The sequence below is a fragment of the Ooceraea biroi genome, chromosome 13 (assembly GCF_003672135.1).
Source record: "Ooceraea biroi isolate clonal line C1 chromosome 13, Obir_v5.4, whole genome shotgun sequence".
Lineage (NCBI taxonomy): Eukaryota > Metazoa > Arthropoda > Insecta > Hymenoptera > Formicidae > Ooceraea > Ooceraea biroi.
In genome coordinates this window covers 2,048,610-2,070,537 of record NC_039518.1, presented here as the reverse complement: position 1 = coordinate 2,070,537, position 21,928 = coordinate 2,048,610, and the positions used below count along the sequence as shown (strand labels likewise).

At 38.4% G+C, this 21,928-nt stretch overlaps 2 protein-coding genes across 6 annotated transcripts; one reads left to right on the top strand and one right to left on the bottom strand.

Annotated features, from left to right (window-relative positions):
- Window positions 1-1,873: 1,873 nt before the first annotated feature.
- Window positions 1,874-9,993, bottom strand: LOC105280035 (polypeptide N-acetylgalactosaminyltransferase 35A). Of its 3 annotated transcripts, none has more exons than XM_011340201.3 (8): window positions 9,830-9,993; window positions 9,578-9,750; window positions 9,158-9,476; window positions 8,396-9,077; window positions 8,207-8,324; window positions 3,004-3,492; window positions 2,809-2,940; window positions 1,874-2,650 (listed from the first exon to the last, which is right to left on the bottom strand). In XM_011340201.3, exons 3-8 carry the CDS (start codon window positions 9,474-9,476, stop codon window positions 2,489-2,491), a joined length of 1,902 nt encoding a protein of 633 aa, XP_011338503.1. In that variant the 5' UTR covers window positions 9,578-9,750; window positions 9,830-9,993; the 3' UTR covers window positions 1,874-2,488. The 3 variants fall into 3 exon arrangements, with proteins under 3 accessions (XP_011338503.1, XP_011338504.1, XP_019887414.1); XM_011340202.3 differs by having other exon boundaries at window positions 9,834-9,993; XM_020031855.2 differs by having other exon boundaries at window positions 9,578-9,993.
- A 4,107-nt stretch (window positions 9,994-14,100) lies between these two features.
- Window positions 14,101-21,890, top strand: LOC105280036 (syntenin-1). 3 transcript variants are annotated; one of them, XM_011340205.3, is made up of 8 exons: window positions 14,101-14,328; window positions 14,768-14,842; window positions 14,955-15,155; window positions 15,286-15,414; window positions 19,444-19,679; window positions 19,776-19,929; window positions 20,099-20,208; window positions 21,314-21,368. In XM_011340205.3, the coding sequence occupies exons 2-8, from the start codon at window positions 14,792-14,794 to the stop codon at window positions 21,366-21,368; spliced, it is 936 nt and encodes a 311-aa protein (XP_011338507.1). In that variant the 5' UTR covers window positions 14,101-14,328; window positions 14,768-14,791. The 3 variants fall into 3 exon arrangements, with proteins under 3 accessions (XP_011338507.1, XP_011338506.1, XP_011338508.1); XM_011340204.3 differs by having other exon boundaries at window positions 14,102-14,286; window positions 21,314-21,890; XM_011340206.3 differs by having other exon boundaries at window positions 14,102-14,286; window positions 15,301-15,414.
- The last annotated feature ends 38 nt before the right edge of the window (window positions 21,891-21,928 follow it).

Sequence of the window (21,928 nt, the reverse complement as noted above, 5' to 3'; positions counted from 1 at the left end):
ATATTTGCTGATAGCGGTGGTTTCTAATATTATTGATACGCTACTTGCCGCCCGAAGACATGGCGGATCGGCTGAAAAAGATCAAAGGTGCCGACGCTCTTTGTCCCTACTGTATATCATTATACTGTGGTTAAATGGGTAACAGGTGATGCAATTCTAAGCACAAAATGTCCAGTGATTATGTGTCCGGAAATGCGTCGCTATGGAGATACAACGTCACAAAGTTTGCGTACAGTGTGCGACCGCCGCGAAACCATCCCCACCGCTACTGCCGCGTGCTGCAAATGCACGCGATCTGGCATCACTGCTCTGCACACATCGCACAATCCGCTCCTGACGGAGCGTCATGGCGTACACCAACGCTGAGAGGACCGACATGCTTCTTGTGTTGGGAGAATGCAGGGGAAACGGTCGGGCCGCAGTGCGAAGATACCATGAAAAGTTTCCTAATCGTCGGCTGCCCGATCGACGGACATTTCTAAACACTGATCGGCATCTTCGGGAGAGCGGATGTTTTCGTCCATTGAGAAGTGATGCTGGTCGTCCGCGCACCACACGAACCGAGGAGATGGAGGAACGGGTGCTGGATTTAGTCGCTGCAGAGCCCAGTACGAGTACCAGGAGGGTCGGATTACAGGTGGGTGTTGTGTGCATAACAGGTCGTACAGTACAGTACAGTTGAGTTGGTGCAGTTCATGCACTGTACTAAGTTCAGTGTACTGCAGTTCTTACTTCAGCAATTACTGTACTGTAATTCATCCATACTGATAGGTACAGGAAGATCACATGGCTGTTGGAGGGACTGGCACGAACAGCAGCCGTACCCCTACCATCTGCAGAAGGTCCAAGGGCTCCAACCCGGAGATGCAGAACACAGACTAGTGTTTTGCAGATGGCTGTTGCGAAAATGTGCTACGGATTTAGCGTTCCTGGCAAGGATTCTGTGGACAGACAAAGCGTGTTTCACGCGAGATGGAATCGTCAATCTCTACAACCTCCACGAGTGGGCAGAAGAACAGCCGCATGCACTGCGAGAGGCACATAATCAACGGCAGCTCTCCATCAACGTCTGGGCTGGGATAATGGGGGACTTTCTTCTCGGGCCCTATGAGCTTCCTCCACGGCTGACAGGAGCAGGGTACCTGAACTTCTTGCAGAACCAGCTGGACCAGTTGTTGATGGATGCTCTCGATGATGTTCCCTTGGCAGTGCGTAGACGTACGTGGTTCATGCACGACGGTGCACCACCGCACTTCAGCGTCGACGTACGTCAATGGCTTCATCGACGATTTCCATATCAGTGGGTTGGTAGAGGACCTGATGCACCCGTTCCGTGGCCTGCCCGTTCACCAGACCTGAATCCTGTAGACTTCTACCTCTGGGGTCACATGAAAGAACTTGTGTACGCAACACCGGTGGAAACTCGAGACGGTTTGTGGCAGCGAGTGCAAAAAGCAGCAGATGCCGTCCGAAACGGTCCGAGTGTCTTCGAGCGCGTTCGGGCATCGACCCACCGCCGAGCCATTGCGTGCATTCGCTCCGGTGGAAAGCATTTCGAGCATTTATTGTAAATTGCCACAAGAAGTAATAAAAATCGCATACTCTGTACACAGCATTTCCTTAGCACATTACTGGACATGGTCAAATGGGGCAAACTTTGTGACGTTGTATCTCCATAACGACGCATTTCCGGACACATAATCATTAGACATTTTGTGCTTAGAATTGCATCACCTGTTACGCATTTAATGTTGGCTGTCGAATTTTGTTACACCCTGTATATAGAGTAGCATGCAACGTAGTGCATCCAAATCTTTATTAATGGGGGACATCACTGTAACGGTTTCAAAAAATCAATTTTTTTCTTTGTTTGCATTTGCAATATTTTTTTATTTCTCTAGATATATTATTGTACAAATTTGCGCTTGTTACTTTGTAAACCTGATTGAGAAATAAATATTGCGATGTACATATAATATATGTATGTATAAAATAAATATTTTATAAAATTTCATTCTAACATAGAAAAACCGAGAGAGCCTTAATTATCTTGCAAAAGCATCACGCGAATAATTTAATATGAGATAAGAAAATATTTTATTAAATACAATATTTTATTGAAATAGCCAAATATAAATTAGAAAACTTACACTCTTATGGGTCTTAATTTATAATTATTGAAAATGAGCAAAGTACAAAAGAGAAAGAACCCTCCGTACATCTCTATATACACAACGTATCAATCAAATTCAACTTCTCTACGCAACTATACTTTCAACCATTTGCTTTCAATTGTGCGCTTAATTAATGTGCTTCATATTACCTCTGCTGGAGTTATCTTAAGGTTTAATCCATGAAACATTCTACGTATCTCTAATCATAATAATTTACCAAATATATGTACAGTTTACCGAACAGTCCGCTATTTCCCTCCGAGCGATTCTTCCTCGTAATTTCTTTTTCTATTCTTGCGACTGTTCTTCCTACGTCATCTAACTTCCTTGGATGGAATCTTCGATCGGACGAGATCCCAAGTTATCAGGGAAGCGTTTGATCTTGTGCACAAATCCATGATGACTTGGGCATTTCTCATGTCGTGCATTACTCCTAAGCAGGTTCCCGTCGCCATGTTATAAATAGGCGTGCCATTCTATATAACAATAAATAAAATTTTAATAATTGTGATGATAATTGTTGGGTAAAAAAGATACAAGTGTTCCGAATTTTGCATATTATTATACGCTAGTTGTAAAAAATAATATTAATAAATTGATAAATACTTGATAAAAAATAATATTAAGGTCTTACAAAACGTTTGTGACGCCAGTCTTGGCCTCCGCCCATTTCGTGGCACTTCCCGAGTTTGGCAGTCTTTTCAGTGCCTTCCATGCAAAGCATTTGTCCAAGCACCAGTTCATTCTTATCAGTCTCGTACCACATCTGTGGAACGAAAGTTATTAGAAACATTTAATGTAACATTTCATCCATTTCATGATGGCTTACTTGTGATTTAATTCTCAAACACGGCATCAAAATCAGCTTCGAGCCTTTGGTCTTGATGTCTTTTTCACTTTGGATACAGAGCGCGGAATTTGATAATCTGATTTGATAATGGTCGGTATAATTCCTCTTTCTCGAGTGCCAAGGCTGCATCGGCCTTTGCTCGAGTTTCGACCATTTATCCTTCAGCCGCCTCTCCGTGTCGTCCGGCAACGTTAGTTCAGGGTAAACCATCTTCAGGTACCAACCGAAAGTCTTGCACTTTAATTTTTGACGTAGCGCCACTCGTTCCGAGATATCGCCGTAATCGATCGCTTTAACGTTCTTGAGAAAGTAATCCTTGTACTCGTCCATCCACACATGTGCAACGCGCAAGGAATTCTTCAACATGGTATCATGCGGATCGTCTGAACCATACGGTCGCCTTCTCCTAAACACATGACCTACCCGTGAACAAGGTATCAGCTCGATACTACCGCCACACATCCATATCTGAGAAGAGATAAATAATTAATAATTTGATTAATATATTAATATTAGGAGTGTGATTTAGTTTTGAGGGTTTTGCAACAGATGGCTGTAGTGTCAATTTGTTCCAATAGCTGTTTCCGATAACTGTTGTTTCTTAGTGTTGACATTATCCATGACATTTAGTAGCATTATAGCAATAGATGCAATAACAGTCGTGTTTATATCATCGTAAAAATGCAACTTCCGAAACAGCATTTTCCACATGCGTTGCTTTTGTTTTTTAATCGAAAGAAAACTGCGGCTGACGGTTATAGAATTCTTGTGGAAACTTATAGTGATTCTGCCACATCAATTAAGACGTGTGAATACTGGTTTAGACGCTTTAAAAGTGGTGATACTGATGTGAAGGACAAAGAACGCTCGGGACAACCAAGAAAGCTTGAAAATGCAGATTTGCAAGCATTATTGGACGAAAATCCAACACAATCCACTTCAGAACTTGCCAGAGCATTAAATGTTGATCGTACAACAGTTACCAAACATTTACATGAAATGGGAAAAATTCAGAAGGAAGGGAAATGGGTTCGACATCAATTATCGGAAAGTGCCATTTGAACATTTGCATTTCGTTAATCGCCAGGCAAAAAAAGAAGAGTCTTTTGTCTCGGATTATTACTGGGGATGAAAAGTGCATCTATTTTGATAATCCCAAATGCAGAAAATCATGGGTGGATCCAGGCGAACCATCAACATCCACTCCGAGACGCAATATTCACGGTTGAAAAGTAATGCTCTGTATTTGGTGGGATAGTGTACTACGAGCTGTTAAATCCGCACGAGACTGTCACGGCTGATCGTTATCGACACCAATTGTACAAGTTGAAGCAAGCATTGGACCAAAAACGACCACCAATTGCGAGTAAACGACGGAAAGTGATTCTTCTTCGTGACAACGCTCGACCTCACGTTGCGTTATCAGTGAAAGAAACACTATTAGAGCTTGAATGGCAATTCTTCTCCGGACATTGCTCCATGCGATTATTATTTGTTCCGGTCGATGCAATACGCTTCAGAGGATACACACTTTCATAATTTGGAAGAAGTGCGAAAATTCGTCGACGAATGGATCAACTCAAAAGAAGAGTCATTTTATCGTCGTGGAATCCATTTCTTGCCAGAGCATTAAATGTTGATCGTACAACAGTTACCAAACATTTACATGAAATGGGAAAAATGAAGAAAGAAGGGAAATGGGTTCGACATCAATTATCGGAAAGTGCCATTTGAACATTTGCATTTCGTTGATCGCCGGGCAAAAAAAGAAGAGTCTTTTGTCTCGGATTGTTACTGGGGATGAAAAGTGGATCTATTTTGATAATCCGAAACGCGGAAAATCTTGGGTGGATCCAGGCGAACCATCAACATCCACTCCGAGACGCAATATTCACGGTTGAAAAGTAATGCTCTGTATTTGGTGGGATAGTGTACTACGAGCTGTTAAATCCGCACGAGACTGTCACGGCTGATCGTTATCGACACCAATTGTACAAGTTGAAGCAAGCATTGGACGAAAAACGACCACCAATTGCGAGCAAACGACGGAAAGTCATTCTTCTTCGGGACAACGCTCGACCTCACGTTGCGTTATCAGTGAACAAACACTATTAGAGCTTGAATGGAAAGTCTTCTCCGGACATTGCTCCATGCGATTATTATTTGTTCCGGTCGATGCAACACGCTTCAGAGGATACACACTTTGATAATTTGGAAGAAGTGCGAAAATTCGTCGACGAATGGATCAACTCAAAAGAAGAGTCATTTTATCGTCGTGGAATCCATCTCTTGCCAGAGCATTAAATGTTGATCGTACAACAGTTACCAAACATTTACATGAAATGGGAAAAATGAAGAAAGAAGGGAAATGGGTTCGACATCAATTATCGGAAAGTGCCATTTGAACATTTGCATTTCGTTAATCGCCAGGCAAAAAAAGAAGAGTCTTTTGTCTCGGATTATTACTGGGGATGAAAAGTGCATCTATTTTGATAATCCCAAATGCAGAAAATCATGGGTGGATCCAGGCGAACCATCAACATCCACTCCGAGACGCAATATTCACGGTTGAAAAGTAATGCTCTGTATTTGGTGTGATAGTGTACTATGAGCTGTTAAATCCGCACGAGACTGTCACGGCTGATCGTTATCGACACCAATTGTACAAGTTGAAGCAAGCATTGGACGAAAAACGACCACCAATTGCGAGCAAACGACGGAAAGTCATTCTTCTTCGGGACAACGCTCGACCTCACGTTGCGTTATCAGTGAACAAACACTATTAGAGCTTGAATGGAAAGTCTTCTCCGGACATTGCTCCATGCGATTATTATTTGTTCCGGTCGATGCAACACGCTTCAGAGGATACACACTTTGATAATTTGGAAGAAGTGCGAAAATTCGTCGACGAATGGATCAACTGAAAAGAAGAGTCATTTTATCGTGGTGGAATCCATCTCTTGCCAGAGCATTAAATGTTGATCGTACAACAGTTACCAAACATTTACATGAAATGGGAAAAATGAAGAAAGAAGGGAAATGGGTTCGACATCAATTATCGGAAAGTGCCATTTGAACATTTGCATTTCGTTGATCGCCGGGCAAAAAAAGAAGAGTCTTTTGTCTCGGATTATTACTGGGGATGAAAAGTGCATCTATTTTGATAATCCCAAATGCAGAAAATCATGGGTGGATCCAGGCGAACCATCAACATCCACTCCGAGACGCAATATTCACGGTTGAAAAGTAATGCTCTGTATTTGGTGGGATAGTGTACTACGAGCTGTTAAATCCGCACGAGACTGTCACGGCTGATCGTTATCGACACCAATTGTACAAGTTGAAGCAAGCATTGGACGAAAAACGACCACCAATTGCGAGCAAACGACGGAAAGTGATTCTTCTTCGGGACAACGCTCGACCTCACGTTGCGTTATCAGTGAACAAACACTATTAGAGCTTGAATGGAAAGTCTTCTCCGGACATTGCTCCATGCGATTATTATTTGTTCCGGTCGATGCAACACGCTTCAGAGGATACACACTTTGATAATTTGGAAGAAGTGCGAAAATTCGTCGACGAATGGATCAACTGAAAAGAAGAGTCATTTTATCGTGGTGGAATCCATCTCTTGCCAGAGCATTAAATGTTGATCGTACAACAGTTACCAAACATTTACATGAAATGGGAAAAATGAAGAAAGAAGGGAAATGGGTTCGACATCAATTATCGGAAAGTGCCATTTGAACATTTGCATTTCGTTGATCGCCGGGCAAAAAAAGAAGAGTCTTTTGTCTCGGATTGTTACTGGGGATGAAAAGTGGATCTATTTTGATAATCCGAAACGCGGAAAATCTTGGGTGGATCCAGGCGAACCATCAACATCCACTCCGAGACGCAATATTCACGGTTGAAAAGTAATGCTCTGTATTTGGTGGGATAGTGTACTATGAGCTGTTAAATCCGCACGAGACTGTCACGGCTGATCGTTATCGACACCAATTGTACAAGTTGAAGCAAGCATTGGACCAAAACCGACCACCAATTGCGAGTAAACGACGGAAAGTGATTCTTCTTCGGGACAACGCTCGACCTCACGTTGCGTTATCAGTGAACAAACACTATTAGAGCTTGAATGGCAAGTCTTCTCCGGACATTGCTCCATGCGATTATTATTTGTTCCGGTCGATGCAACACGCTTCAGAGGATACACACTTTGATAATTTGGAAGAAGTGCGAAAATTCGTCGACGAATGGATCAACTGAAAAGAAGAGTCATTTTATCGTGTTGGAATCCATCTCTTGCCAGAGCATTAAATGTTGATCGTACAACAGTTACCAAACATTTACATGAAATGGGAAAAATGAAGAAAGAAGGGAAATGGGTTCGACATCAATTATCGGAAAGTGCCATTTGAACATTTGCATTTCGTTGATCGCCGGGCAAAAAAAGAAGAGTCTTTTGTCTCGGATTGTTACTGGGGATGAAAAGTGCATCTATTTTGATAATCCGAAACGCAGAAAATCATGGGTGGATCCAGGCGAACCATCAACATCCACTCCGAGACGCAATATTCACGGTTCAAAAGTAATGCTCTGTATTTGGTGGGATAGTGTACTACGAGCTGTTAAATCCGCACGAGACTGTCACGGCTGATCGTTATCGACACCAATTGTACAAGTTGAAGCAAGCATTGGACCAAAACCGACCACCAATTGCGAGTAAACGACGGAAAGTGATTCTTCTTCGTGACAACGCTCGACCTCACGTTGCGTTATCAGTGAAACAAACACTATTAGAGCTTGAATGGCAAGTCTTCTCCGGACATTGCTCCATGCGATTATTATTTGTTCCGGTCGATGCAACACGCTTTAGAGGATACACACTTTGATAATTTGGAAGAAGTGCGAAAATTCGTCGACGAATGGATCAACTGAAAAGAAGAGTCATTTTATCGTGGTGGAATCCTTCTCTTGCCAGAAAGATGGGAAAAAGTTATAGAAAACGAAGGAAAATATTTTGATGAAGGTATTCATTCATTATCATATTTAAATACATGCGTTTTTGAGCAAAAAAAACCCTCAAAACTAAATCACACCCCTAATACATATTAATAATATATTAATAACATGACGCGGATACAAGACAAATTTAAAGAGAATAACCCTCAAAACTACTTACCCGAAATGATATCTCGAGATTCTCTCCACCCCAAACATCCATACCGGTGTCGTATTCCCCTATCTTCGCGAAATATTCTCTATCAATAGCAAATAATCCCCCAGCCATTGTTGGTGACCTGTTCGGTGAGAGATACTTTCATTTACGGAAAGAACAGTTACTCACATGCGACGAATAAAAATATCTTACTTGATAGGCTTCACGAAATCATCGTCACGTTTCAATGTACCAACCGGCAAATTGTCCCATTTAAAGTGGAGGCCCCAGTTGAATCCACCTCTCACCAACGGGCTGCCGGTGTATTGGAAAGTATCCGCGTTTATAATATCGATCACTGGCATGGGCACGATGGTTCTCGAGCGCGCGATTCTCGAGAGAAGTGGTTCTATCCACATCTCGTTCACTTCAATATGACTGTCCAGGAAGACCAGTACCTCGCCGGTTGCCCTCCTTGCCCCGAACACGCGCGCTCTGATCAGACCTTCCCTCTTCTCCGTCTTAAATAACTGCACTTTCGCGTCGAAATTGCTCTTAATATACGTCCCCACTTTCTCATGTAGCTCATCGCTGTCGCTGTAATCGTTCACCAGAATGATCTCGTGCAGGAGCGTCGCTGGTGTTCTCTCGATTACAGAGTGCAGGGACCGCAGCAGTGTCATGTAGTGCTCGTTGTAGAAGCAGATAATTATACTGGCAGTCGGCAAACCGTCGGGATACTTTTGCAGTCGGCACAGCTTGTGCCTGGTGTCCGGTACGGCCCTTCGTACGCCTAGGTTATCGGACACCAGAACGTTGAAGGCGTAAGTCTTGTATCCCGCGTCCCTCTTCTGCTGGTCTTCCAAATTCTTCACCATACCGATCTCATCCAGACCTGCCAAAAAGTGTTAGTTAGTCCGAGTTGCGGTCTTAAGTTTGGCAGGTTGATACTTGGTTGGATCGAGGCTGCAATACCTTGATCCAAGCTAATTGCAGGCTTCACTGGGATGGGCTGCAATTGCTGTAGAAGCAGGTCGTCGTGATCCTTGCTGCTTCTCAAGTTGTAGACCCTCTTGTCGACCGAAGCCTGTTTCTCACTGCGGAGGACGTTGCTGTTTCGTAACACGAGTTCCCTGCCGACATTCTCCTCGCGAATGGAAACGCCCGGGCCCGACGTGGGGTTGGTGACGATCGTGTTTTGCGACAGTCTTGAGTACAGGTACAGGCTGAATGCCCATGTCAACGAGGCTATCACTATCCCCGACAAGAACGACACGTATCTCGTCGACATCATCTGCGTCAGAAGGATCAATGAGTTCGTAAACTATTTCTTTGAGATCAGGCCACTTTTGCATCGGGTGTATCGTGATACGATTAAGCATCGCTTTTACTCACCGCTACCAAATGGCTTAATTACGGATGTCAATTAGACTCTCGCATCTCGCGCGAATAGCGATGCTCAGTTGACAGCCGGTTGCACGTCAGTGCACGCTGTCATTTTTTTATTCCTCTGATTACTAGGAATACCCGAGAGCAGACACCGCTTCCTGGCTAGCCCCTATTCCAGGCTAAATTTAAAAATAAAAGATCTGTTATCGATTATTATCGATAATTCCTGTCATTTGAAACACGTGATGATGTACGTACATACTCAATCTAACCACTTGCGTGACTGCTAAAGCAGGCAGTGAAGTTGGCAGTTGACACTTTACATTAGAGTGAGAAGAGTAAATTGCCTCTAGAGCTTTGTTATTCTATTTTATGTGCAGGTGTCGAAATTTGCTATATAAGCAAATGACAATATATATATATAAATATATATGTATATATAACTAAGAACAAATATATATATATATATATAGGCAAAGACAAATATATATAACTAACGCTGAATTCATGGCTGTAGTCCAGTTGCTCTTCCAAATGCTTTAAAACACTTTCTATCCTTTTCCTTCTTTTAAATAAAAAGCCTGACACTAAACCTAATCCCTAGAACTTGAATATATCTAAATAAAAATCCCTAGTTAGTAAAATTATATATATGTATACAGACGATCAGCGTTCAAACTATCTGAAAAGGTAATATCAAAGATGCTATGATTCGTGTGGAAACCTACGTGCTAAATTTATAAATAGCGCGTCTGAGGTTTCCCCAAAAGTTGTATTATTTATACAATCAAAGAATTCCAGATCTAGATCCTGTCGGAGGTGCGACAGCCACCTTGCATCTGTTATTCTATAAAAAACGCTTAAAATACACACTTCCTGAGCTAATGCAGCTAGTTCAGCTATACAGATTAGGCATCTTTAAATTAAATGTCTAGATATTCGAGTATCATGACTCTTGATTAAAATAATTCAGACAAAGCACAAACAGATCGATATGAATTAATTTAAAATAAATAGAAAAAACGAATAATTGTTCCAAATCCAAAGAAGGAAGATAAAACATTTGAGGGTACGTCTCTATTATATAACTTGAGCATTTTACAATATTATAATCATTTCTTATGTTTTATCTTCTTCACCGATAAGATACTCGCGGACTGTCGCAGCCAGTCGCAGCTTCATCAGTTCATCGTTCAAACGATAGACATCTGACAGTGTAAATCAATCAAATAATTGTTCTTTATGCATATCGTGCCACTGAAATAGTCAATATAACAAACCAAAGGTTTAAAAAACTTCTTTACTATTATTCTTAAGGGGATGCTAGAGTTGCTAGTGAACTATTATTTCACTATAGCGATGGTAATTGCAGTTTCGAAAATTCACTTTATTGCTTGTGCAGAATAAAAAATCCTTTTCCACAAATGAAGTATAGATAGAAAGAAAATCCGCTCTACAGGACTTTATATTCAAAATGGAAAAAAGTTAAAAACTTGCATTTGTCTTTTCTAACTCTTTTCCATTTTGAATATAAAGTCCTGTAGAGCGGGCTTTCTATCTATACTTCATTTGTGGAAAAGGATTTTTTATTCTGCACAAGCAATAAAGAGAATTTTCGAAACTGCAATTACCATCGCTATAGTGAACTATTTTTTCACTATAGCGATGGTAATTGCAGTTTCGAAAATTCACTTTATTGCTTGTGCAGAATAAAAAATCCTTCTCCACAAATGAAGTATAGATAGAAAGAAGCCCGCTCTACAGGACTTTATATTCAAAATGGAAAAAAGTTAAAAACTTGCATTTGTCTTTTCTAACTTTTTTCCATTTTGAATATAAAGTCCTGTAGAGCGGACTTTCTTTCTATCTGTACTTCATTTGTGGAAAAGGATTTTTTATTCTGCACAAGCAATAAAGAGAATTTTCGAAACTGCAATTACCATCGCTATAGTGACAAAATAGTTCACTAGCAACTCCAGGATCACCTTAAGGGAAAGCTGGAGTTGCTAGTGAACTATTTTGTCACTATAGCGATGGTAATTGCAGTTTCGAAAATTCACTTTATTGCTTGTGCAGAATAAAAAATCCTTTTCCACAAATGAAGTACAGATAGAAAGAAAGTCCGCTCTACAGGACTTTACATTCAAAATGGAAAAAAGTTAAAAACTTGCATTTGTCTTTTCTAACTTTTTTCCATTTTGAATATAAAGTCCTGTAGAGCGGATTTTCTTTCTATCTATACTTCATTTGTGGAGAAGGATTTTTTATTCTGCACAAGCAATAAAGTGAATTTTCGAAACTGCAATTACCATCGCTATAGTGACAAAATAGTTCACTAGCAACTCCAGCTTTCCCTTAAGGTGATCCTGGAGTTGCTAGTGAACTATTTTGTCACTATAGCGATGGTAATTGCAGTTTCGAAAATTCACTTTATTGCTTGTGCAGAATAAAAAATCCTTTTCCACAAATGAAGTACAGATAGAAAGAAAGTCCGCTCTACAGGACTTTACATTCAAAATGGAAAAAAGTTAAAAACTTGCATTTGTCTTTTCTAACTTTTTTCCATTTTGAATATAAAGTCCTGTAGAGCGGATTTTCTTTCTATCTATACTTCATTTGTGGAGAAGGATTTTTTATTCTGCACAAGCAATAAAGTGAATTTTCGAAACTGCAATTACCATCGCTATAGTGAACTATTTTGTCACTATAGCGATGGTAATTGCAGTTTCGAAAATTCTCTTTATTGCTTGTGCAGAATAAAAAATCCTTTTCCACAAATGAAGTTAGGTAGAAAGAAAGTCCGCTCTACAGGACTTTACATTCAAAATGGAAAAAAGTTAAAAACTTGCATTTGTCTTTTCTAACTCTTTTCCATTTTGAATATAAAGTCCTGTAGAGCGGGCTTTCTATCTATACTTCATTTGTGGAAAAGGATTTTTTATTCTGCACAAGCAATAAAGAGAATTTTCGAAACTGCAATTACCATCGCTATAGTGACAAAATAGTTCACTAGCAACTCCAACTTTCCCTTAAGGTGATCCTGGAGTTGCTAGTGAACTATTTTGTCACTATAGCGATGGTAATTGCAGTTTCGAAAATTCACTTTATTGCTTGTGCAGAATAAAAAATCCTTTTCCACAAATGAAGTATAGGTAGAAAGAAAGTCCGCTCTACAAGACTTTACATTCAAAATGGAAAAAAGTTAGAAAAGACAAATGCAAGTTTTTAACTTTTTTCCAGTTTGAATACAAAGTCCTGTAGAGAGGACTTTCTTTCTATCTGTACTTCATTTGTGGAAAAGGATTTTTTATCCTGCACAAGCAATAAAGAGAATTTTCGAAACTGCAATTACCATCGCTATAGTGAAAAAATAGTTCACTAGCAACTCCAGCATCCCCTTAACACTCCTGTTCGGCGGTAGTTCAACGGTCTTCCTTGTCACAATATACAGGGTGATTCGTATAAAGTGACCGATGTAATTATTAGTGAAATTTGAAGACACATGAAAAAAGAGTTTATACCGATATGTTTAGTACAAAGGGAAACACCATATAACAGATACGATTATTTTATGAGTAGAGGCGTTGAGGACATTTCAAAGTTAACTTCTTTTTTTTTAATGGGATGCTGTATTTTTTATTTTATAGGATAGTAACCCTTTTTAATATAAATTTGATGATACATTACATAAAAGCATTCAAGGTCAATCAAGGCCAAAAATACATGATAAAATAAAATTCAAATGTATGATCTGTATTTCTGTTCTTCACAATAAATGTTCAAAGTTTTGACCTTGAACTTGACGACACAGATGAATCGTCTTGCTCGTGATATAATCCGTAATATTGAACGGGCACTATGTCTATGTCGATCTGGATATCGTTCATTTAATACTCTTGCAGTTTCAGCTGCATTTTTTCCACATTCACCAAAAGTTATCAAAATGTCTACAAGTTGTGAATTATTGTAATTAGCCATTGCGTTCAGTGCTACGACTAATCTCATACTAAGGCTGCGTCCGCTTTGGCACTCACAACGTTTGTAAGCATCACTTGTCCTTACAATCTTCGTAATAATAACATTATGATAGCAGTTTCCAAAGAAAACACAGCTCATAAACATAGACCTAGACATACTGAGAGCCAAAGCGAACGACAGACGGATATACAGATCATACATTTGAATTTTATTTTATCATGTATTTTTGGCCTTGATTGACCTTGAATGTTTTTATGTAATGTATCATTGAATTGATATTAAAAAGGGCTACTATCCTATAAAATAAAAAATATAGCATCCCATTATAAAAAAGAAGTTGACCTTGAAATGTCCTCAACGCCTCCACTCATAAAATAATCGTATCCGTTATATGGTGTCCCCCTTTGTACTGAACATATCGGTATAAACTCTTTTTTCATATGCTTCAAATTCACTAATAATTAAATCGGTCACTTTATACGAATCACCCTGTATGTACGCAATCGCGAATATAACAATGCTATTACGCATGCACTATTGCGCGTGCGCAAGTCGTCTCCATCTCTCGCACAGAGTGACAGAGCCTATCGAGCAGTGTGCGTTGACAGGTTGCGGCAGAAATAAATATTCTAAAAAAATCACTGTTTGATAACGTTTGTGATCCACGTAGACTGTTCACTTAAATTACAGTAACGTAAAAGTTCTCAGCGCGTTAACGCTCTCGTCTATCTTCGCCGGTGAGCCACGTAATCTTGCATGATTAATTCGTCATAATATTGGTATGCAATCTTCCATGTTATCAGTCTTTAAGCTAATTAGACGCATTTCCGCCCATTCTGTTACATTATATTAATTAAATATTTATCTTCTGCTAGAAAAATATGTTAGCATAATTATTGTGAGATAGAACTCACTGTGTGTACCCACACACATGCATGTAGTTTTGCAAGTGTAAATAAAAAGCTCTTGCTTTACACTAAGTGGACACGTGTCCTAGATTTCAAGTAAATTATCTTTCATACTCGCTGCGAGATAGTGGCTTGCTATAATTATAGTCTTCGGTATGGATCATGCATCGTGTTATCTTTCTCATTACACTATGTTGCAGGAGTGTTAGTGATTCAAGATGTTTTAAATGTAAAAAGCACTTAACAAAATTGAAATTCATGAAGTTTGATGTAAACTAGGAAGTATATTACATACTACACTTTATTACAGAAAAGTACTCACAAAAGCATCAAAATGTCTCTGTATCCTACACTGGAGGACATGAAAGTAGATCACCTGATGAAAGTAAGTGAGGAATTTATATGTGCAAAATTACTTGTGTATAAAAGTAAAAATTTGAATTTTAAATATTACATAATGACAAACATATTAACTGAAGTTGAACATTAAATTGTAGGCTCAGGTGCAGGCAGAGTCACAGTATGTCGTTCCACCGATATCAGCTGGACCTGCAATCCCCTCTGCCCCTACATACGTTCCTTCCGCATCTACTTCACTATATCCATCCTTGGGTGATTACATGGGACTCGAGCTGAACGAAGAGACCATCGTACAGAACATGCCGGAATATGCGCTCGCTACGCGTCCAAGTGCTGATGTATGTCGACGTCACATCGTTGTCCAATTTTAAATTCTTTCTTAAAAAGATATTGATAATCAAGAGATCATCAATATCTCTTGATTATCAATACCCTTTGTAAGGACAAGATTATCAATATCTTTTTAAGAACATATGGTTTCAGATGGTTCTTAGTTCATCAAACATTACGTACGGTCCACTAATGGGAATGATTGCTCCTTTGTCAGGACAATCGCAGGCTTTGCAGAAAGCCCACGTGACAAATGGTATCAGAGAGGTAGATATGTTCTTGCTAGATATTATTCTTATCACTTCGAGTTTGCCAAACAAATAAATTTTAATTAATTTAATCTCAATTTTAATTTTAAATAATCTCATACACGCGCATATATACATTCTGTCAAATAAATACCGGGAAATGTTCAATAAAACACACAATATTGGTTCAATTATCCAAATTTATTTTGTCGCCTTCAAAATAGGCCCCATTTGATGCGATACACTTATGCCAACGAATAATCCAGTCGTCGAAACACTTCCCAGCAAACACAGAATATAACTATTATATATCTCAGAAGTAACACGCAATATAACAGTTGTTATACACTATTAATATTGAGGCTACATAATTTCCTTTTATAACTGTAATATTACTTTGTTTTAAAACTTTATTATAACTGTGTTATTTCCTGGTTATAATAATATAACAGCAATATAAATTGAACATAACACGTGATATTACAAATGCTATATTATTATTACTTTGATGTTATACAACGTGTTATATAGAGATGTTATATTCATTTTATATTATATATATTATAACATATATATTTAAAATGTTGCCTCTTTTCGTTGTTGGTATCCTTGCATTCTTTTCAGTTCTTGCTGGTTCTTTCATCGTGTCAGCGTGTTGTTGCGTGGTATGGAAGTGCTCTCTTTATCCAAGGTAATCCTTAATTTCTAACATTGATTAAAAGTATTATTATAAAGACTAACTATTTGTGCATATATTTTTACTAGTATTCTTTAACTTATTGCAGTTAACCTATGTATATGTAATTAAAATGGTGTAGTAGGTTGTGTATGCAAAAGTCACATTGCAAGAATGCAATACCGGTCGTCTTCACTTCTACGGAACATTTAGAAATGCTTATCATTATCAAATGTACACAACTCTAAAGATTGATAATGAAATTAAGTATTTCTAAATGCTCCGTAGAAGTGGAAATGACTCGGCGTTGCATTCTTGCAATGCGACTTTTGCATCTATTACCATTTTACATATGCATAGATTAACTGCAATAAGTTAAAGAATACTGGTAAAATTATATGTACAAATATTTAGTTTTCTTTATAATATAATACTTATTTTGAATACTTTTAATATTAATGTTACTGTTAGAAAAGATTACCTTGGATAAAGAGAACGCTTCCATAACATGCAACAACACACTGTGTATATTTTATATGTATATGTTTAGAGTGCAAAATATAATGATTAAATATTTATATTTTTCCCTTTCCTCTGGAAAAACTGCATCATTATAATAACTATAGCGTGATTGTTATTGTATATGTTACTGTATTAACTTATATATTTTATACATACTAATTCCAGGAAAGGTCTTTGAATTAATTTCGAGCGAAAGCAAATGAAATAGTTTGTTCTCGCTTAGAATTAATTCAAAGACCTTTTCTGGGATCAGTATGTATAAAATATATATTTTCATTCTACAGTTACTATTCAGTTACAAAAAATATAACAGTAATATAACAATTACATAATTTACATCACGATTATATATGTTATATAAATATTCGCTAACTTTGTTAAGAGTATATAACGTGTTACATACGTATTATATTCACGTTATATAATTGTAACATGTGTGAGTAGGAAATTACTACTAACGTGTATGTAACCTAGTACATCTATGTAATATTGCGTGTTACATTCCGTTTTATTACGGTAATGTAATAGTTATATACCCGTGTTTGCTGGGTTCTTATAGGCACTTTCCGGTATGGCCTTCAGCTCCTTCTGCGAATTTTGTTTAATGGCTTCAATGGACTCGAAACGTCTTCCACGAAGTGGTAATTTGAGTTTGGGGAACAAAAAAAGTCACACGGGGCCATATCTGGCGAATACGGTGCTTGGTCGATGACGTTTGTTGAGTTTTTGGTCAAAAATTCGCGTACAAGGGTCGATGTGTGGGACGGCGCGTTATCATGGTGCAAGATCCAAGCATTGTTCTTCCACAAATCTGGCCTTTTCCGGCGAACATTCTCAAACGCCTCATAACGCCCAGATAATATTGTTTGTTGACTGTTTGCCCCGCCGGAAGGAATTCCGAGTGGACAACACCACGATAGTCGAAGAAAACGGTCAACGTGACTTTGATTTTCGAGCGACTTCGACGTGGTTTTTTCGGCTTCGGCTCGTTATCGAAGCGCCATTCCGAAGCTTGTTGGCTGGTTTGCACGTCAAACTCATAAACCCACGTCTCGCCACCCGTTATGATGCGTTGCATGAATGTAGGATCCGAATTGGCTCGGTCAAGCATGTCTTCAGCAACCCGTTTGCGGTGCTCTTTTTGAGGAAAATTCAGCTCCTTCGGAACAAGCCGTGCCGCGACGCGTCTCATGCCCAACACATCAACTAAAACGGTGCGAACGGATTCGTGAGACATGTCCAGATCCTGAGCCATCTCTCTTAACCCTTCGTGGTCACACTTCTAGAAAATCACGTAATGGTCACATGGGGTCCAATAGACCCCACCAACTTTAAATGGTTGCCGTGTTTACACTATTCATTCAATTTGAATTACAAAATTACATAATAAACTTGAAAACTTGTATAACAAGGAGAAATAGGCTTTTTATGCAAATTTTAATTGTAACATAACTAAAAAAATTCACGAATTTAGAAATCGTGAAAAACCGAGTTTTTCACTAAAAAAATTATAACTTTTTAAATTTTTATTATTTTGCGATACAAATTTAGGGTCATATTGTGGAGATGTAATACTTTAATTTAAAAAATAGTGTTATAATGCACGTTTCAAAAAAGGTATTTATTTTCAGACTTAAAGTGGATCATTTTCGAGATAAATGAAATCTACAATTATGGAAAAATAAGTGTACCCAGATAGCAGAGAGAGTTCAAAAAGAATTCATTTGTCATGTCACCAATTCTGAGTTCATTTTCAGATGCAAAAAGAGTTCTTAGAATTCTGTTGAATTCTTTTTGCATCTGAAAATGAACTCAGAATTCGTGACATACAAGTGAATTCTTTTTGAACTCTCTCTGCTATCTGGGTATTTATATAACATAGAACATTATTATTATTACAAGTATTGTTAATAATTATTTGTATTTTCAATGTCATTCAACAACGAATTTTGAAACTCACGACTCCGTAAATCATCTATAAGTGTAAATAAATGCTTATAACCTTTGTAGAAAAAAATTACTCGGTCTTTAAACTTGCACTTACGTTTTTCCACAGATAATATGTGCGAAAATCACAAAAACAAAATTTTCCAAATTTTTGATACCAGATTACAAGTTGGTCACACAGGGGGTCCGGAAGACCCCAGCACGCGGGAAATGTTATTTGAATAATTGCTATTTCTATACTAGCGCGCTGCGGGCGATACCTAGTATTAGAACGGAAAAAGAGTACTTGAAGCTACCGGTAACTGGCAGTAAAAAGTTAATTTTCAATTTAGAACAGAAAGACATAAAGCCTTAAGCTTTCGTTGGGGTCTTTTGGACCCCGAGTGACCACGAAGGGTTAAGCTTGAATGACGATTTTCCATCACCATTTCCTTACTTTGTCGATGTTTTCGTCAGTCGAAGACGTTGAAGGTCGACCGGAACGAGGCAAGTCTTCAACCACTCTCGGCCTTCTTTGAATGCTTTGTACCACTCGTATGCTCGTGTTTTCGATAAAACTGACTCACCGTGGGCCTTCTCCAACATTTTAACGATTCAGCACAAGAAATTTCATTGGCAACACAAAATCTGAGGCAAACTCTGTTCGATATCTTTATCCATTTTAAAAATCGCAGAGTACACTTGAGGTCGACTAACCTAAGTAACAACTGTAAACAAATTGGTCGACAGATCGCGTCAAAACTCTGTGACAATTAGTTACATTGGTACCAACTTATAGCAAAAAATCTTTTTTCATACCTTTTACACGGGATTTTTAAATGAACATTTCCCGGTATTTATTTGACAGAATGTATATTTCATAAAAAAATTACAATTACCAGATGCTTCATGATTTTTTCGCAGCTAATATTGTGCAAAGATGGAGATGGAAAAGTCGGCGTCAGAGTTCACGCAGTGAACAACGGTATCTTCGTGTGCCTCGTGAGTCAGAATTCTCCGGCGGCGATGGTCGGACTACGTTTTGGCGATCAGATTTTAAGCATCAACGATACTTGCGTCGCCGGGTACACGATGGATCAAGTGCACAAACTTTTCCGCAACGCGAGCACCAATGGGATCAAAGTGGCCGTGCGCGACAGGTCGGTCCGCTAAATTTTCATTTCATTTACATGTAATTCGATTTATAAAGAGACTAATTTTTGTATTAAACAAACACCTGCTTGATTTTGTTGCAGACCTTTCGAGCGTACTGTAACGATGCACAAAGACAGTATGGGATACATCGGATTCCAATTCAAGAATGGCAAAATAATCGCCTTGGTCAAACACTCGTCGGCCGCGCGGAACGGGCTTCTGACCGATCATCAAATACTTGAAATTAATGGAAAGGTTCGCAGAGTGTCGTACTTATTCTACCATGAGCAGTTACTGCTATTATTAATTTACTATTATTTTTAAGTAATAATATAAAAAAGTATTATTTTTGACTACTATTATTCAATAATTCTATCACCAGTTTAATAAAATAATTTACTAAAATTAATAATTCGTTTTGCAGAACATCGTTGGGATGAAAGACAAAGACATTACCACGGAGATAGAAAGTGGTGGAAATATTATTACGGTTACCATAATCCCCTCGTATATCTACGATCACATGGTGAAAAAGTATGTAGTTTGTTATATAAAGCTGTACATAGTACGTTATAGAAGTAAACGATCTCATCGTGTTTATATGAGCGAGTGTTATATACAGGGTGTTCCCTCTAACTGTAGCACTTAGAATATCTCTGCTTCCTTTGATGATATGAAAAAAGTCGAAGGACGAAAATTGTTCGATTCAAAGAGACTAGTACTCTGGTAAGAACATTATTTTTTTAATGTGACCTTTCACAAGATGTCAAGGTCATGAACATTTTTTTAAACGAGATGGTATATTTTCCTTAACGAAATGATGTAGCTCGTAAAAAAACAAATTCAACCATACAGAATATGTTGACCTTCAAATGACTTTGAACCACAAAAATCACGTTTAGGAAAAGAAACTCTATTTCTTGTATGTATAACTACAAAGATACAAGGTGTTGTCGGAATATCGCGATAAACTTCATTTGCACGGAACATACTCAACGAATCATTTCCTGATCGCTGGATTGGACGTGGTGGAAGAATTTCTTGGCCGGCTCGATCACCAGATCTTACGCCTCTTGATTCTTTTCTTCGGGGACACCTAAAAACTGAAGTTTATCGCGATATTCCGACAACACCTGAAGATATGCGAGAAAGAATTCAGCGTGCGTGCACCGCAATTACTCCGGGATCTCTCAAAAACGTAAAACAATCGTTTACTCATCGAATTCGAAAGTGTATGGAAGTAAACGGTGATCATTTCGAACATCTGTAAAAAAAGGTATATCTTTGTAGTTATACATACAATAAAGAGAGTTTCTTTTCCTAAACGTGATTTTTGTGGTTCAAAGTCATTTGAAGGTCAACATATTCTGCATGGTTGAATTTGTTTTTTTACAAGCTACATCATTTCGTTAAGGAAAATATACCATCTCATTAAAAAAATGTTCATGACCTTGATATCTTGTGAAAGGTCAGATTAAAAAAAATAATGTTCTTACCAGAGTACTAGTCTCTTTGAATCGAACAATTTTCGTCCTTTGACTTTTTTCATATCATCAAAGGAAGCAGAGATATTCTAAGTGCTACAATTAGAGGAAACACCCTGTATATACATTGTTACTAGTATAATACCTTTTTCTAGGATGTCCAACAGTTTGTTGAAAAACCTGATGGACCATTCCGCGTTGGATCTCTAAGTGGAAAGAAATTTTGCCAGTCTCGTATGCAGGCGTACAACCAACCGTGAGTGGGCACGTGCATTATTCCCCGTAGCTTTACTATTATCACGAAGGAATAACAAATACTCTATATCTCTATGTATACGTATACCACAGAGCACGTCCACGAGACGTCACGAGCCGTATTATTTTTCTGCGAGCGTAATGTATGTGATATCCGTTTAGAACGTAAACGCCCGTGTGTGTTCCGCGTCAGTTTCACGACACTGACTCTAAAACCAATGCGAAGATGTGTATCAAAAATTATTTTTTTATATAGAAGCACTCTGAAGCTTACGGAGAGTATGCGGAATCGATCCTGTCCTACTTGTTTCTGTTTGTTCCTATGAAATTATTGATGTTTCCTCACTCTTTTTCGCTTTCTTATTAATGATACATTTCGTGTTCGACACATTAAATAAAAAAAAATTTTAAGTAGTATGACAAAGATTCACTGTGTTAGGAAAACAATAAAACATTAAAGTCTTGTTTAGAATTTACAAATCTGCATTTCAAGAATATTTAAGAAACTTAGTTTG